This window comes from Syngnathus acus, chromosome 16 (assembly GCF_901709675.1).
Source record: "Syngnathus acus chromosome 16, fSynAcu1.2, whole genome shotgun sequence".
Classification (NCBI taxonomy): domain Eukaryota; kingdom Metazoa; phylum Chordata; class Actinopteri; order Syngnathiformes; family Syngnathidae; genus Syngnathus; species Syngnathus acus.
The window spans coordinates 5,531,515-5,550,528 of NC_051101.1; the positions used below are offsets into that span (position 1 = coordinate 5,531,515).

Consider the following 19,014-nt stretch of genomic DNA (forward strand, 5'->3'; position numbering starts at 1 on the left):
TTTAAGGGTTTAGTTTCACAGGAGTTCACCAAACACAGATTCAAAAGATCTGAGAAGAAAGTGGGCAACCAATCTAGTTGATATGGTAACTGCCAAGCAACATTGACTTGTATGTAAAAATAGACTAGTATGTCATGTTTTTTGGCAGCTATTGACCATAAATCCTCACCCCTCCCTACTGATTGATGCAATGAAGGCAATGCCACAAAGCTGCACAGTAAAATATGACCATGACTGTTTCTGCAATTGAAACAAAATCACATTTTATGTTAAGAAATGTTAATTTCCTAGGTTTAAGGTTGCAAGTGTGTCCTCAGGACATGTTTAGGTTTTCCTTTAATGCTCTTGAGCCATTCTGATCAAGCTCCTTCTCACACTACACATCAACTCAGCTTTCTCTAATAACGTAAGACAGGAAAGCTGCAGCTTAAACTTCTCTATTTTTTCCACCTTCCCAAATATCCCTGGGCTAAAACAGTGGTACATTATGACCAGACATCAATGAAAGAGCACATTGATTTGAGTGGCTGGGGGAAGGTCCTGTAAGGACCGACAGGAAAGCAAGAAAGAAAAGTGTGACGGCAGACTTGCAGTATCCCCTACATAACATTTACCCACCATTTCCTCTGCTGATAGGCTACTGTTGGTCCTCGGCATGCCTGGAAACTTTGGACCACATTGGTATAAGGTCAAAAAAAAAAAAAGAAATCTGTGGGATGAAAACATTTGCCATTTCCTTCTGAACCCATCTCGGAAGCAAATGGTGTGAAAGTTGTTCTGTAAAATATTTTAGCATTGTCTGGCATATTCTGATTCCATTCTGAGTCAATTTCAGAAATTCAAAGTTCAAAGAGTTTCCCAGAGGTGAGTACATGCCGGAACAGTTTTAATATGACTCATTTATAGCCTTGTACTTTCACCTGTATAAACTCATTTCACCAATGGGCATTTTGCATGAATACAGTTGACTGGATTTGACCCCAATTGAAGCAGCTCGTGCTTGCAGGAGCCTGAAGTACAACAAGTACATTTAGAAGCAATTGGGTGGATAACAAATTGTTGTCCAGGGAGATTATAGAGTTCCTACAGGCACTTGGAGACAATGGTTAGATCGTCTTCATATTTGCTTTTCTAATCTAATCAAGTTATTGATACTTTTAATTATCTACAAATATCATAAAACAACGGTGAATTAATATTATTACGTACTGACAAAAGATGATATTTAAAATAGAGCTCATGAGCTAAGAGCACCACAACCATGTAATTATTGTTCATTGTTGTTTTATGCTGACATTCACATGTTCCTTCCATCTTATCTGTAAATCATAAAGATTATACTTGTCCTTGACCACTGCAGAATTGCAGATTGATGTCCTCGGATTCACCTATCTACTGATTGAAATTCAAATAATTAAAAAAACAACAACACTGCAATTATAATGGACATCAATCAATCATACATGGATTTTCCCTATTCACAAATCGGCCCTTGTGACAAAATTACGTCATTCCAGCAACCACACTGCTTCATGTGGCATCCTCATTTCCCACATTTTCCATACTGGACAACTATAAACATTTGTAACATATGTGGACAGTCAGTGTGGAAAAATATGGCGAACGAGCAAAAGCTGATGGGAATAGCATGTTGTGATGGGTCGTTTCTTGATCTATCAGTTGCTATGAAATTACTGTGGTCCTTTTTTGCTTTATCCTTTTATTATGTCACCTTTATTCTGTCATATAAGCCTGGTTCTTTGATGTATCACGTGCGATGCAGTTGCTCTGATCCTTTTAAGCTTTGTCCTTTTATTATGTCACCGTTATTATGTCATATAAGCCTGATGTCTCATGGTTTACAAACTCGAGTTACACAGTGACTAATTGTCAGTACGTCGAGCTCACTCCCAGGAAGAATGTCAAGTTTTGTCTTTACGTCCAGCCCTGCTCTCTTATACTTTTCAACTTCCCTGTCATGTTTGCATCTGGGTCCAAATCCTACACGTGACATCCCAATTCTTTGTTTCCATTTCATTTTGTTAAATGTACGTACACTGTGTTGTTCATAAGATGTAGATACTCTTTACTCCCTCCTACAGTCTGGCTTAAGGCTATAGCTAGATACTAACTAAAAACATCAGACTCAGTCATCCAGCTACAAAAGTGTAAATGCAGACAATCAGGTGATAGAGAAATCCACATGACAGACATTGAAGAAGTGCTGATGGTGAAGTGCAGACCGTTTTATCTACAAAGAGAGTTCAGTGCTGTGTTCATGCGAGCAGGCTGTTTCCCAAAGACTCCAGAACTATTCCTGCTGCATGATCTCATAGATAAACAAGAATGCTCAACCAGATGCCATGTTTGCTGCAGCGGCACATTACAGAAAATTGTCAGTAGGCAAGATTTTCCATGGCTAATGGAAGATAGATAAAACAAAAGAAAAATATGAAAGAAAAGGAAAGAAAATGTCAATAGGCTCATTCCCAAATGCAAAACCAATATATGTGGGTGGCCACTGTATTATCATGAAAGCACAAACATGTTATGAAAACAACTCAACTTTTTTTAAATTGTGTTTTTACATACAATTATCTGTTCTCCATTTGGTAGTTGAATTTGTTTCAATGCAGTAAAGCAAAAGCGTAGAAATGATCAAATAATGAATTGTGTTGGCTGATATCCTGCATTCATTTCTTTTTTTAGTTGCGCAAATGTAGACAATGGCTTTTTTTTGGAAGCACTGTATTTGTTGAGACAAATACCTATTTTATTTCGATGAGATTCATCATGTCTATAATGCTATAAATAGATTATTTTGTTCAGACAAACTTTTGTCCACATGGTGATACAATTTTCTGCATTAGGTCAGCATTAGGGCAGTGGTGGGAATAACCACCATACTAATAACCAATTATTAGTTGGCTGGCATGCAGACTTTTTCTCACTTCAATCAATATATAAAAAACATGCAAACATATAGAGAGTATTGACCAAGATGACAAATCCCAGACAGCCCTGTGTTCACTCTATTTGCTCCCTTGATAGAAACATGAAGATTACACTGGCCCAGAGTGCTTCCCAAATCTCTCCCAGCATTCCGCATGCTCTTTAACTGCCAAATGGCGTCCTGCCTGAACCTCCAAAATAACTTCCCGCTCCTGATAGCAAAACAGAAGGCAGATGTTTACCGTCCAGATTTCAAATGAGAGAAATCCCGATAAGCGCAAAAATCTACGTTAAGTTGAAGCAGGCTGGAGAAATCCTTATTGCTGTATACACACTCAGGTCAAATATGAGGTACACCTATGCAAACTAATGAAATCCAACACAACAGAATGAAATGCATTCATGAAGACAACGATACTTGGTTTGATTATATCTGGTCGGATCAGCATTTGTATCGGTCACCTTATTCTGTCCATACTTCAACTACAATTTAGCAATGATAACGTTTCTCCTAAACTCAGCTCTATGTTAGCGCTTGTGAGATTGTAGCTGGAAAATGTTGCATAACAACTGTAACTGTGCCAATCCTGACCTCGGCTTCAAATTTCCTTGCGTCATTCCCATCACACATACCGTGCCATGTTAAGGATCTTGATTGTAAGAAATGTCACATGAGCATGAATTCAAGCAATATAAGCATTTGTAATCAATTTCGTCATGCTTATTACTCAAAGAAAAGTAATATTATCACGGCTAGCTGGTTCTCCAATATCTAACTATGGGCCTGCAAAAAATATATACTCAAAGTGAAAAGTAAACAAAATACGGCAAAGTGTATGAATAAGGAAATAATAATGATGAACTCGTCGCAATGCACAGACACATTTTTTTTTTATTTACTCAATTTGGAATCTGGGCCTGTTTAAGAGAATGCAAGGCAGACACAGCCGAAAGCGGATATACAAGTTTATTTCCAGCTTCTCCCAACTAATGGAAAATCATTTAATTGATATGCATATTGCAGTATGTCGATGGCACAGAAATAACAAATAATAACTTTCCATCAAATTAATATACAATGTCACACAGGTAAACTGGAGCAGAAATTCGAACCCAGACCTTTATGTTTTCCCAAATGCAATGGAAATTCAATTGTTTTATTTCAATATTGCCAGGTGATTTATTCAGTGGCATACTTTCAAACGTTAATTGTGATAATTTAATAATTTAATCCATTACATTGTTTCCAATGGTATTGTACTTTAACTCATCGTCCACCCGGGACGACACTTTGCTCATAAAGACTTTAATGGTTCCAATAAAGTGATTTGTTGATGAAGTGCAGTCGTGTGCCTTCTGCGGCTGAGGTGTGGTCACGTCTCGGCTTGGCTTGGCTTGGCTTGGACCTGCACGTCGCATCCACTTGTTGTGTTCAGAGCAGTTGTCGCTATTTAGAGACATCAACATGGCACACGGGCTGGCTCGAAAGGAATCCGGCGACCCGTTGATGTCCAAATCAGACGACAACAGGAGAACTTTCTTGTACACAAAAAAGAGGGGCTATGAGGTTACCCGAAACCCTCACCTCAACAAAGTAAGTGTGATGACGTCGGAAAGAGTGTGAACGAATTTCAATGTAGGCTACGAATAGCGTGTCCTGCCGCATTCACTGTTGTAGGACGTTTAGCAATTCACTAAGTCTTTAACTGAACGAAGACAATATTGAAATCGTAAACGTTTGAAAAAAAAGGATCACATAATATTCACGTTTCCTAGCATCCATTTACTTTGATGACACAATATTTCAGGCACTGACAAGTTTCAAAGCCTCTGTTTACTTTAATCTTCATAATTGAAAATAGATGAGTGCTACATTTCTGTGCGCCTGTGTTTTTAGTACTATCATTTCAAACCAAGATAGTATAATATACATCATATTATGCAAAGACCTTGCACAGCTCCGCCAAGTTGTTAATAAAAGTATCATTTTGGTCGAAGTGCCAGTATACATCACTCCGGAGGAGCATTTGAACACAGCATTAGCCAGAAGCTTAGGTATCAGTATTAGACGGTTAAATTTAGATTTAAAGAGCCCCGACTGTGTCGCCTTGTCATGTAACATTTACTTAACAGTGTCTATGCTTGGCATTATAAATGAGAAGCGCCCACACAAATATTTATACATTCTATTTGGGTCTAAGATGAAGTCACCATGACACTTGCAAGTCACCATGACACTTGCAGTATTTGTAAATGGCGAACCCAAGTGCTCACTGGCAATAGTTAAGAGTAAACCAAGCTACGTGTTGCCCTTTATTGACATTCGTTTCTGTTGAATTGTTATGAGTGTGGTTGTGATGGTAATGGGGACACAAAGAAGGGCAGATATTTAATCTTGAAAGTGGAGTGACTGAGCGACTGTCATCCATGAACCACATATGAGAACAATACAAGATTCTGGGTTAAACATGTTATGGATGGTGCTTTTGATAAAGCAAAATGAGGAACTAGGCTAGAAAGGTGCATCATCACGCGGAGAAATGTTGAGCCAACTGTTGAATTTCAGAAGGGGCTCCATGATTTTATTGCTGAAAAGGCTGCCGGGTTCCATCTATGCAGACTTCAACCTGTCTCTTTGTCTGCAACAAACACAACCTGAACAATAAAGCCCCTGCCACGGCTGTTCTCGCAAATTCTCTGAGGTTGCATAGTATAATAAGGGTCTCAGAGGTCATTGGTCCAGCTTGGGGTAATATGAGCTCTGTCCATGGTGCTGATTGACCGCTAAACGTTTCAGCGGGGTACAAGTTTTGTCCATTATCTCTGGAATAGTGATATAATGTAATAGTTGTCTGATGCTAATTTATGAATAGATACTGACATACAATCAACTTTGTGTGATTTGTCCATACAGTCCTGAGATGAACAAACAAATACATGGCAGTAACATCAGATCCATAGTAACATGAACATCAACATTATTATCAAGTGCTGTTTTCGGCTGACGTGGGAATCATACAATCAATCAATCAATCAATCAATCAAATCCTGCATGTTTTTAGCGCAGCACGCTAACCAGTGTTCCAAACAACCTAGTGAGTACCAAATGCCCCCAAAGACAGGTAGGTTATAAGTCAGTTGCAGGTAACATAGCCTATTTGTACATTCACACATAGATAATTGAAGGGAATTGCTCAAATCATATTAACTGCCAATCCAAATGCTCAATTTACGACAAAACCTGTATGATCTATATGAATTTTTAGCAATGACATAGATTTGTATTTTTCAAAAGTTTAGTTAAAGGGTAGCCCTTCGCCTAAATTATGACCCAAGTAGTAGCAGTTGGTGTCAAACAGCTCACTCGTGATCACTTGCTGTCAGTAAATGTATTTTTGTCCTTCAGCCTCAATGTTGCCTGTTGTATATCAACAGCAGTATTTTTTATTCAACTTTTTTCCTTTTTAACTTTTGCACTTGGAAAGGGAAAGGTATTGCTTTTCCACATTTAGGTGTTTACATTTGTGTAAACTGAAAATATGCAATAAAACAGGAGTATAAAATCACATTAAGTGTTCAGCTCGAAATTTTATAACTCAGTACTTGACCACGTGATTTGATTCGGAACAGTTTTCTCCTTTAGACTTTTAAGTATGAATGTTTGGAGCAGAGGTCAAATTGGATACTTCAAGCTTCTGGTGCTGTAAACTGTTGATATCTCAATTTACACTCCAGGGCCCATGAATGTCCCCACTGTGCAAGAATGCTCTTAAACAGGGCTTGATATCTTGACCCAATTCATGTAGTAGCCTGCTTGGTTTACCATCTCAGATGTTACATGCTGTTTTGTCTCTTAACAGAAGCTTTTTATGACCTGGGCACTGGGTGAGGCATTGCGGCTTTTGTGTGAAAACAAAAACAAGCCTTTCCTTTACTCGAGTGGTTTAGTCTTTCTTTGTGCAGTGTTGAAAGTGACTGTTAAGACACTTTTAATCCCAGTTAAAAGTTGGCGACCTTACCTCACAATTTGTGCTGCTTTTATAATGCTTGGGAGTGGGAATCATCATGTTTTAGTAGTAATTTTATTTTGTCGATTTATTCTTAATAATGCTGGTGTTTCATACATTTGTAAATGCTATATTTGCTGTTACTGAGAGGTGGCTCTGTCAAATCAAAACCTTCTCATCTGTTGTGACACCCGCTCAGGATTTTGAGTAATGGGTGAAAAAAGTGTTTCCTTTGCAGCCGGGTGAAGCCTCCACTGTCAGTGCTGCGCTTGAAGTGGGCCCGAGGAAATTGAAGCAGAAGGTCGGAAATGACTACTAAAGCACGTTAGTGGCCAGGCACAGGCGGGCCTCTGTGGCTTACCCAGTAGCACATTGTTGCTCTCCATCTGATTTCAGGGAACCCTGGGGATGAGGTGTGTTTACCTCACCCAGGTCAAGTCCACTTCACCTCTAACAGTAGCCAGTCACTGCACAACCTGCTAATTGATGCTGAGGGAAGCGGCGCTGAAAGCAGCCTGTCCTCACACTGACAGGCTTTGATTTCCTTTTAATCTCTGCACACACGCTATACGTGCACGCACACTGGGCAATATATGGGTCCATGGCCTCACATTGCTCTTTGGTTCACTTTGCCTCCTCCTTCTTCGGAGGGCGAACCGGATATAATAGATGTGTTTTGTGTGCGCTTGCAGTGCAATAAAGAGACGAAGTGGGGTGCGCGGTGTAGAAAGGGGTCTCTGTGGCGAGGACGAGAGTGCTGGCCATGCTCCACAGATGTTCTCTGTCTCTCTGCTTAATCTTACATTAATGAGGCATCTGTGTGATTCCCGGCCCTCACCACATCTCTGATGCCTGCTGCTGCTTTGAAAGACAACATCCTCTCTAAATAAAGCCCACTTATTGCACCCAATTGGGGATGCTGTTTCACCTCAAAAGCTCAACTGACTTACTTGACTGAACAGACGCAAAAAAATTTAATATTTCACCATACATTGCCATCTGACCCGCCATAGTATATATAGAGAGCGAAAATCCCAATAATTATGGACACTATATCGGATTAATAAAATGGAGATTTTAATGGAAACATTCTTCAAAAGGATTACTAAGTCAGAGTGAGAAAACTGTGGAAAGAATCCAAGAAACAGATTTTTAAACAAATAATGATTGACCAAAACAAGTAAATGTGGGGGGGAAAGGGGAAAAAAAGTTAATCACTGTGCAGACCATGCCGTGACTTGATCTGATAACCTTTTCAGGTGAAGGACTGGAATCAAAAGCCTGTTGTCAGTTAGTGAAAACCAGTGAGTGTATCTGATTGGGCGCTGAAGTTGTGATGGTATGCTAAATACTGCGGGTCCTGATAAACCACTACAACTGGAAGTCATTAGACTCTCATGTTTGTAACTTCGGTTTGGCTGCAACATTCGTCAACTATTGCTCTCAGATTCTTTCACCAGAACTGAATTTTCCTCAACACGTGGCCAACATGCATAAATCTATGAGCAAACAGCATACAGAAAATTTGCCAATTTACCAAATCTGCAATGGAAACATGACTTTGGCTGTGTTTGGCTTTACACTTGTTTAGTTACCATACAATTGCCGTCTTCATTTCAGTGATTTCACATCCGTAGTGAAACATGTGCACTTGAGTTAATTTCGCAAAGGTTTAGAAAGTTATCTGTCAAGTCTGTTGGAATGGTAGGAAGAAGTGGAGCTCTCCCACACCGCAAAACTCTGAAATACTTACTTTTCCACTTTAGTCACTAACCTTGAAGATCCACTTTTGAATCAAGCCAAAAAGACCACGTCATCACATCATAGTGAAATTGTACAGACGAGATCCTTAAGCCACAAACTTGAACGTCCTCCACACCTTGGCTTATGCCTAAAAATTATGTCTATAAAGATAATCAACATAATCAATAAAAAAGGCAGGCATGATGATGCAAACCGTTTTTTTTTCTTGCTGCAGAGCAACAGGACTTGTCAACCCCTACCTCACTTGATGGACTATGGAGCTTTGTGTATGCTTTGTGTTTCCGTATGAGTATGTGTGTGTGTGTGGGGGCATTTCAGGTGTAACCCAGGTGTTTCAGCTTGTCAAGTGCGGTTGCTGGTGGCCAGACATTCCTGTAATGGAGTGGTGTCGACCATAAAGAAAACACATCCTCGTTCCCCTCCAATAATCAGCAGCTAAAGTTTATGTAAATCACTGAAACTCAGGCACAACATAACAAAACCCCCAAAAACGTGTATATTATTGTGCAGTGTCTCAGTAGAAGGCACTGGCTGTAGTACAGATATCAGTAATATGATCTGACTATCAGTTCAACTCTCCACACAAAGACTTCATCCACATAGGACAAACTCTCCAGCTCAGAGTTTTCTGTTTATTGTAAGTCAGTCCTCATTCATGTGAGGACAACAGAGACGCCATTAGTCTTGCTCAAACAGCACTCTAAGCCTCGTCACCTTCCTATGAAGCTCTTCTCAAGCATCGTACCTCTTCTATTCCTCCTTTCCTTTTTATCAATGCTTCTTTTGTTCAGAATATTAGAATGGTGGCCGCTCTTAAGAGATACAGATGCAAGGATTTAAGGCGGTATTTAGTTTCAGTATAGGACGACATTTTGTTCACAGTTTCCTAAGGCCACAAAAGATTGCGTCAGTTTGGCTAATGCTGCATTGATTGACCTTATAAACATAGACTGAGAAAATGAAAATGCTCTCACTGGTGACTACTGGTGCACATATTAAATTAATTGTGACAAGATTCTCAAAGAACCCTGAATACAATAACTGACAGAATATGGCTGGATAGATATAATGAGACACCAATATGCTGGAGAGTTTCATGAACAAATCTGTCAGATTAGCTTTATCTATATATCTTTATATCTATATATACCTGAACAGGGCATCAGAATGCTTAAGCGCTACTGTTCTCTAATAATATAGTTTTCAGGCTCAAAGGGTTAGTTGCCAATTCCTTGTGAAACTTGGCCACCTTCCCAGAAACACTCAAGCTCCTTAGGGATCTGCGTTGAGGAGGATGAAAAGGCCACCTTAAAAGGATCAGCTGCATTTAAGCAGAGCTCCATGGCCCTTGCCTCCACCCTCTCTCAAGGCTGCCCTCCCTATGTCAACAGCAGCTCATTTTTCAAGGGCTATTGGACCAACAAACGTGTCTGTACATTCACAAGTGGGATCTTTTTGATTTAATCAGCCCGAATATTGCACAAGGATGAGGATTTGAAAACAGTTTTGGGTAATATCACAGCTTCTTATTGCCAGTGTGGCATCTTGAGGAAAATTTCAGGATTCTATAGATTGCTCTTGAATCACAGATGTAGGTTGAGGGGAAAGGTGTGAAGTGCTGCTGTTTTATTGAATTTATATTGGAGCCCCTTCATTACACATTTGCACCAGATTTCACAGTAGTGGACATAACAAGCAGCATTTGTTAGAGGCTAAATGAAGGATTTCATTAAGGGTTGATTGACAGTTTCCAGGACAATTGCCTTCACAATTGAAAGACATGGAAATTACCAGACAATGGCATATTCTTATTCTTAGTTATGTTTACTGAGTATACAAAACAGCAGAATGTGGCAACCAGAAGACATGCCGCTTCTGTATTACTTTCCCAGAATATTGTCGGCAAGTCAACTGTCTCTAGTTTAGTCCCTGAAGAAAACCTTAATTTATGCTGAGCATCATAATTATGAGGTTTTCTGTGACCACTGAAGATGCAGATAGTTTGTCTTTGTCTAAAAAATCTGTTTCTAGTCTCTGCTAAGTGGAGAAAAAATTACCAATGTTTGAGCAGAGTAGAACTGTTTTGGTTAACACTCATTTTTTTGCTTTAACAAATGTTTGTTATTGTTAAAATGACTTTATTTTAAACTAGTATGTATTTTATGAACAGGATTGCTTGCATTTTAGAGCACCCCTAGCACTCCATTTGATCTGTCTTATTCTGAAATGGCACAAAGAACATGTTTACCAAACACATTTTCAGTGAATTGCACTTAACCTTTTCTAATACAATAGAAGTGTTGTATGCTCTGTATTTAAAGCAAGTTAAGCAGATGTCTTTATGAGTAATGCTAGAATTGACCATCTTATTTTTGTGCTGGTCTTATTCATTTTTGTGAGTAGATTAAGCGTTTAGAAGACAAGTTGCTTGCAAACTGGTGTGAAATATTGTCTCCCAAGATTTCTTGTTTTAATCATGTGTAATATAAAAACAAAATGAAAAAAACATGACCTAATAAAATGCATAAGGACGAGCGGTATTACAAAAGCATATATAGAATGGTTATGGACATCAATAAAAAAAAAAAAAGATGATTTAAAAAAAAAAAAAAAAAAAAAACTAAACCCCAAACTGAAACTGGTAACCATGCAACATTGCGAATTTGACCCAGTAATCAGATAGCATTGCGAGGAGACTCCAAATGGGTGTATAATATGGATAATTGACATTGACACACATCCTGAGACCCCTTTTGGTATGATAGCGAGATTTGTTATCAGTAAGTTGATGACTGATGCCAGCCATGGCCTCGACTGATGGCAGCCATTGCTTCAGAAACACACTCCTCCCTTTTTGTATGTCAAAGTGGTTCCAAGCGATGAATGGAGTACCAGGGGGAAAATCTGAGTGAGGATATTTCTGGGGAGACTCGAGAAGTTACTATTTGTGTTGGAACCAGTCCATCTGGATTCAACTTCATGGTGGTTGTATGTTTGGCAGAGCAAAAACATACGATAGTTAGCATGAGCAAATTTACATGAATGTGCATTCTGGCATGAATGAAAGCACAGAATTCATTCCTGACTTCTGCATCTTCAGCAAGGAAGGCTTTCACTCGCGGTCTGCTTTGCTGTCAGTGTGATTGCATGAAAACTACCAGGCTGAGCTAACTTAATGAAGTGTAGCGGGGATGAAAGCATTAGAGTTCAAAGAAGATCCGACTCAAAAACAGCATTTATGCGAAAGCAGTCTGGTTGGAAAATACATTTCATTAAGCTAAATGCCATGCCACTTTGTGGTTTCAGTTACAGTTTTAGTCCAGTTATCACTCTCATTCTTTCTCCCTTTACACTCTTAATTCATTACTTTCTGTCACTTCAAGGCAACCATCCATTCATTTTATATATATATATATGGCTGGCCTTAATTACAGGGGGTCAACATGAGTCTATCACCGTTGACTTTGGGCATGAGAAAGTATTCACCATGGAATGGTAATGAGTCAATTGCTGGGCACATGACAGCAACAGACAATTATGGATGATTATGGAAGTGTCTTCAATTGACCTAGAGAGAATGCTAAAGTACCCCCCAAAAAAAACATGCAAGCACATAGGCAAGCTTCAACCTATCTATCATCCATTGTGAGACAGACAAGCTAACCACGAGTACACTGAGCTGCCCGCAGTAAATTATTCAAAATATGATTCAAGAAACTATATTATTTTAAACTTAAAATTTATAAACAGCACAAGGAGACAATGAAGCTGAAGTTTTCACTCCCTTCAGAAAATCATACCAAATTTCTGGATGAACAGTACAAGTGGAAAATACTAAATACAGTTGAAATAAATTGTAGGCAAAAACATATTATGTAAAAAAAAAAAAAAAAAATACATGGATGAAGAATTATGACTTCATTACAATGACAGAGAAGAATGTGTTTTTGGAATATATGTGTTTATTGGCCTCAATAGTGGACACAATTGTAAATTAAAAAGGAACAGAGTGCAAAGACTTAACATCTGTTAATGTCAGTGATGGATAGTCATTTCCTCAGCAATAAATTCAGGCTCTGCACAATGTAATTCTATTCATTTTACTTGATCAGTTTTGGATAAAACTATGCTATTATTGTTGTGAATAATAACACAAAATGCATTCTTAGAATCTTCTTTTTCCATAACTATCACCCTATAGCAGATGAATATTATCATCGTTAGTAGATGCTTCATTGTTTACGCTTTCTATCTCCATTCGACAGTAGTCAATGGGGCCTGGGGCTTTTGTTTCTATAAACAGCAACCGCCAGACAAGTCCCTGAAAGAACTGTAAATAATGGCCTGGTCAGTGGCCAGTTACAGCTGATGAGCTGCTATGCTCGGCAGCCAGATGCTTGGACTCGATCATTGATTGATGAGTAAAAAGTGACCCTAACCACATGACAATCAAGCAAATATTCGAATTGTTTTTCTGCAATTTCTCTCCTCTTTCTAATTCTATCCTCTAATCCCAACTGTGATGACTGTGGGATGAGTCTGCCATTCCTCCCGGACATCCACTCTCTTACCCCCACCAGCTGTTTTCACAGCGTCTAGACACACATGACTCTGCTGATAAAACAAGAAGACACTACAGTGCGTTACTCGACAATGAGTATGCTCTGAGGAAGTTTGTTTGATTGACTGGAGTCATAGCTCATCCGTTTTCATTTTATATCACATCTTGGCACATAATATCTTTGTCGTATATACGGTAGACGTGGTCCTGAGCATATGCAGAGAAATGCTCGCTATACAGTGTTTATATACACAACAGAAAACTGTAGGACTTGAAATGCCAACCGTGTCCATGTGTGCAGTGTGCAGACAAAAGTGTGTGTTTGTAAATAATGATGTGAGATCACTAAAGGAAACCATATTATGACTCATTGTTTCTTGCAGCTGTTGGCCGTCCCAGTGCGGGCACTATTGGCCATAAGTTTGTCAGGTTTCCTTTGATAGCAGCGAGATATTCCAGTTCTGCTGACTCCCAATAAATAAATGCCTCCCCCATTAACTTTGCTGTCCAGATTGTCCGACAAAGTAAATCCAGGGAAAATGCTGAAGAAGGAAATGGCGAGACTGAATCATGTGGAAGAAATGGGTTTGGGTTTATTTCACCCATCAGTGGGAGTAACTGAGATGCAGCACTACTTTGGCTTGTGCTGAATTTTTGGGAAGTAGACGTGGCAGTGTTAGAGAAAGAATGGTGCTTGTGTAGAATTTTGTGGGAAGGTTTTAGTGCTCGATGGTCCCTGTTTGGTCAGCTGTTGTAGGTTTTCTGATCTGAGGAGCCCTGACATCACTAGATGAAGTGAATCAAGATTCACAGGCTCAGCCAGTGTGTTCTCATTGTCCATTTCAGTATTACGCAGTACAGTTTAAGCTTTCCATTGGTTTTCTTTTTAACTGCGTTCAAAATCAACATTTGTATTGGCAGCTACTGCGGATGTTTTTCGTATGCATTTAAGAGTAAGAATTGTGCGGGAAGATTTTTGACATATTCAAACTATATAACCACCCCCACCACTTTCATTTAATTGAGAAAAAAAAACCCCACTAAAGTAGTTCAAATGGGTTTTTGCAGTTGTTTTGAGTGAAGCACTAGTACAGATATTTATATCCATGACCTCAAATCACCCATTTTCTGGGACCTGTTTTCTTCAAACTGTTCTTGAAAATAATTATAGGTGAAAACTGAAATGACATAGCCATAGACAATGATTTCCTTTTTCTGACAACAAATGGACTTTAAATCAATATTCAAGGCAAGGCAATTTTAGGATGGAATTTTGGCCAAGCAGACACATGGTTTGGATTATCACATCCAGATGATAAAGATCCTTTTTAACAGTAACTAAAATCAACATTCAACCTCGTTAACTACACTAAAATAAAGTATGTAGCAAACTTGATTATCCTATATTGTATAACTTGAATATATTGCCATTTATTATGATAACATTAAATTGGTTTTAACTTTAAGGATGCATGACTTCACAGACATGACCCAAGAGATAAGTAAGGAAGAAAGTAAGGAAGTAAGGAAGGAAATAAATAAATAAATAAATGAATGAATAAATAAATAAATGAATCATGACATCAATAACCAGTTAAAAATCTTTATGCAAATATTTATTTTAAAAGGGGGATTTGTAAAAAAAAAATACAATATCCGAGTGTTTTTAAAAGGAAGAAAATTTGCGATTTTGGCATTTTAGCAAGCAACATCAATGCACATATGTTGCTTATGGAATGAAACCAGATCTGGACCCTGGGCCTTGAGTTTGACACCTGTGCCATAATGCATCCATGAAATTGGAGAGTGGCCGACTATTACAAAAATACACAAACATCTTTAAAAGAATTGTTGCCATTTGGTTTTTGAATTGAGATAATCTTCCCATCCCTGGTCTCGATGACTACTCTTACTGGTAAACTGGATTCCATACAGCTGTGGGCGCTTTGGAAAGGCATTCACATATGCCTAGTAACTGTCTTTAAAATAATATCAAATAACCACATTTTCCATTTACTACATACATTTGAGAGATTGGATTTGCTCCTACCGTTTAAGATAACTTCAGAATAATGTCTACTTAAACTGACTTAATTTAGTCACGTTGGTGAAAAATGCTGGTGCAGCAACACTGCAACATAAACACTGAGAGGAAAGTGAGGTTAAGATGGCTTTCGCTACACAGTACATCCCATTTAGAACGAGGGGTCAAACAAAAAGTCAGTCCCGTGTTTATTGTCTTGGCCTCTTTAGAAAAAAAAAAGCAATCCCACGTCCACAATGAGTAGAAAAGTGCTTTGCAGTGATCTCTGCCAGGCCCTATATCAGTGCCAAACGTTTAAGCCCTCTCCCTGTTGACCTACCTGTGGACTTTGGGTCCTGTGTCTGACCAGTGATTGTGGTTGCAAAAGGCTCAATGAGGAGACCCCTCATCCTTTTAAGATGAGGCCAATCACACTGGTATTTGTTTCTTTCGGTGCAGAGGGCATTTCAAGTGAAGTGAACAAAAAAGGGATAAGGGTCATATGAGTTGAATTACCACGACTCAACAGACTTTATTTTGGATGCAGGACTGAGTTTTTTTTCCCCCTGAATTACATCATTTTAATGGTTTCCCAGAAAATACATTACATTTTTTTTTTTTAAGTTCAAGTTTCCAATATGGCTACATTTACAAAATCTGCAGGAAAAACCACCAAATCAGAATTGATTTTTGGTTCTGAAAGGAGATCATTTTCTATTTTATATTGTTGGTGTGACTTTCAGCTTTTCCTATCAAGGATCACCACAATGAGTCATTTGCATGATTTGTTTGGCACAGTTTATACAACACATGCCCTTTTTGATGCATCCTGCCCATTGTTTATCAGAGCTCTGGGTTGGCCGCGGCCTGGTAATGGAGTCCTGAACGGAACATGAACCCGCATAATCTGCTAGGGTGGTAGCAGCATGTACCACATAACTACCAGTGCATTATTTTCTATTTAATGTAACTGAACTTTACTGGACCTATTTGAGATTCTGAGTTTCCATGCAGACGCTAACAAAGGGATCAGATCTTCTGAGGTTACTGTATGGATATATTAGATCCATCGTTCTATGTTTTATGATAAATCCATATATGATTGTCAGCAGTCGGGAATAACTGACATTAGGGTAAAATTTCAGGGTGAATCTAAAATGCATTAAAACCATGACCTTATCTTAAATGTTCAGCTGTTTGTTGTTTCAGTACGCTGGAGAAATTGCTGATCTCTAACAAGGAGAACAGTGTGGTAAAAATCACTACAGGTACTTGATCCATGAATTGATCTTCACATTTCCATAAATGTTCACGCCTACGTCTTTTTAAGACTCATCCAGTCTCTCTGTATCTGTGTTGGCTTGTAAAAGTAGTGTTGGTCAATTTTCAGGCATTATCTTAGTGTCATGATGTGTGAAAAATACAATGTGCAATTACAATGTTTGGATTATTTTATTTGACGCATCCATGCCTCTTGTTTTTAATTATTAATGAGCAGATGAATATAGTGGCGCTTCTATGTTTTACACAGAAACTCTTGACGCCTCTCATGTCAAACAATGGCCATCCTGTGAACAAACTTGATAACCTGTTGTTACAAAGCCAGTTTTTCACTCTAAGAAGACAACTACCTACTGATTTTTAGACGCATGGTGAAATACGAGACAATGTGACAATAGTGTGTGAGAATAGTTTCCTGAAAGTGTGCATGTTGTGATAAGGAACTTACTCCTTTGGACCAAGTTAAACAAACAGTGGCGTTGAGGAATTTACAGTAACTCTTTCCAGACTGTAGTTGTAAGGATGGGAGTATCCTGCTGTTTGGCCTCTGCGTGGTTGTGACAGATGGGAATGAAAAGGTTGAAGTAGCATAATGTTTACGTTTTTGAACGTTTACCCTGACACGTTGCAATCAACCGACCATTTCAAACTACTGCGATGCCCAGAAGGAATTTTATCACTTTCAAAGGACTTCAACTTTGATCTTTCCCATTTGGCAATCTGGTGAACTAATTAGCTGTTTCCTCTCAAATGAATAAAAGTATGTTGTGGGCATGGAAGTAGTTTGAAATTGAGGGACGCCCCATGATATTAATTATTTTGACATTTGGCTTCTGGAATATGATGCTGCGGACATCACTTGTGTTGGCACATGGTTCGGCCACTTCAGATGTCGTTGGCGACATGTGGAAGCTTCTAGGGTTCATCCAGCCCAACCCAATACACAAAGAGAAGTGAACGTGGTAGCGGTCAAACACGATATGACCTGTGTTCAAACAAGCACTATGATAGTGATAGTGTTGTTTGTAAAGCCTTTTATCTGTGCGAATCTTAAAGAGCGTTGACCGCTTTTGCTTACTTAACTCCAAAAGATGCTCTGATATCATTTTTTCAAAAGATTTTTTTTTTTTTTTTTAAAGTAATTCTGGCTATTGCAGTTATGGATCAAATTGGATCATGTTTGCCATTTACATCCCAAAATATGAACATGCCAAAAATGACCAATAATAAAATATTCTCCTAAAATTGTCCCACACTGACAGTATCTCTTGGGGCACTATTTAGACTGGCGCCTGTTTCCTTCGCGTAAAAACATTTTTGTGCCAGCGCAAATCTAGTCTGCACTCATCTGGTTGTGCTGGCGCAAGAAGCAGACTTGCCTCCGATGCTCCTGCTAATTTAGTGACAGAAAGTAGTCTTGGCGCAAAAATGGACGCATCATCATTTTCATGGAGGAGCAATGGTTTAGTTCGGCATGTTTGGGAATGTGGTCACCTCACTGGGCGTTTCTGCCTTGGCTACCAGCGCATCTGCAACTTTGGTGGGAAAAAAGCAGACTAAATTCTGGACCGAAAAAAAGCAAGTCTATTATTTGACCAAGGTGCAGCCAGACAAATCAGTGGTGGACGATAACGTGTTGTCTGTTTCATTCATAATCATAATATCAATGTGGTACAACCCCCAATCATCAATTGACAGATTATAATCCTCGTCATCATTTTAAAAAGTATTCTGGATTATAAATGCACCCCCCTCACTATTGTTTGTATGTGTGTGGGGGTCGCTTCCGACCCCCCTCCTAATTTCCCCTGGTCAACGTAAATGTATTACTTGCACGTTATCAGATGAGAGGCCAATTAATATTTTGATATAGCCCCTATTCCACTGAGGGACGAGCAATTGCGAGTGTTTGCAAAGGCAGAATGTTGCGTTCTCAGCAGGGTTCGTCACGGTTCATTTAAGGTTGAAAATGGTCACCAGACGTTTGGCGAACTGGACTCTTCTTGTCGCAAGGGAATTTTGAACATGTTCAGAATTTACTTGTGGCAATAAAAAAAAAGAAATCACTAAATGTTTCGTGAATATTTGCGACCTTGAACAAACCCCAATAAACTGACGATGAAAACACTCACAATTGTTTGCTCAGTGGGATAGGGGCTTATAAATCCAGCAAATTGAAATGATCGTCAGATCTATTTACTTGCTGAGAAAAGGCTCATTGCAAAGCCAGTATTAAACTAAAACACAAGTCAACTTTGGCATCAATGGTTCCCACGCCTACACACCAAGTCAGTCCCTGAGCTGTGCTAAACTTGAAAGCATAGGATGCTTTGAAATCATGGGAGTTCTCATGCACAATTACAAGATGAGATCATCTGTTTTCATTCTCTTTATCTTTTTTTCCCCCTGAATGACAGTTGGAAGGA

The 19,014-nt window shown here is 38.9% G+C and overlaps 1 protein-coding gene across 1 annotated transcript in view; it reads left to right on the forward strand.

The window, feature by feature from the left end:
* The first annotated feature begins 4,332 nt into the window (after positions 1–4,332).
* The window catches only part of me1 (malic enzyme 1, NADP(+)-dependent, cytosolic), a 45,122-nt gene continuing 30,440 nt past the window's right edge, over positions 4,333–19,014 (forward strand). The window contains exon 1 of the mRNA XM_037273844.1: positions 4,333–4,546. Within this exon, the coding sequence (XP_037129739.1) occupies positions 4,418–4,546 (129 nt within the window). The 5' untranslated portion in view covers positions 4,333–4,417. The remainder of the gene's footprint in view (positions 4,547–19,014) is intronic.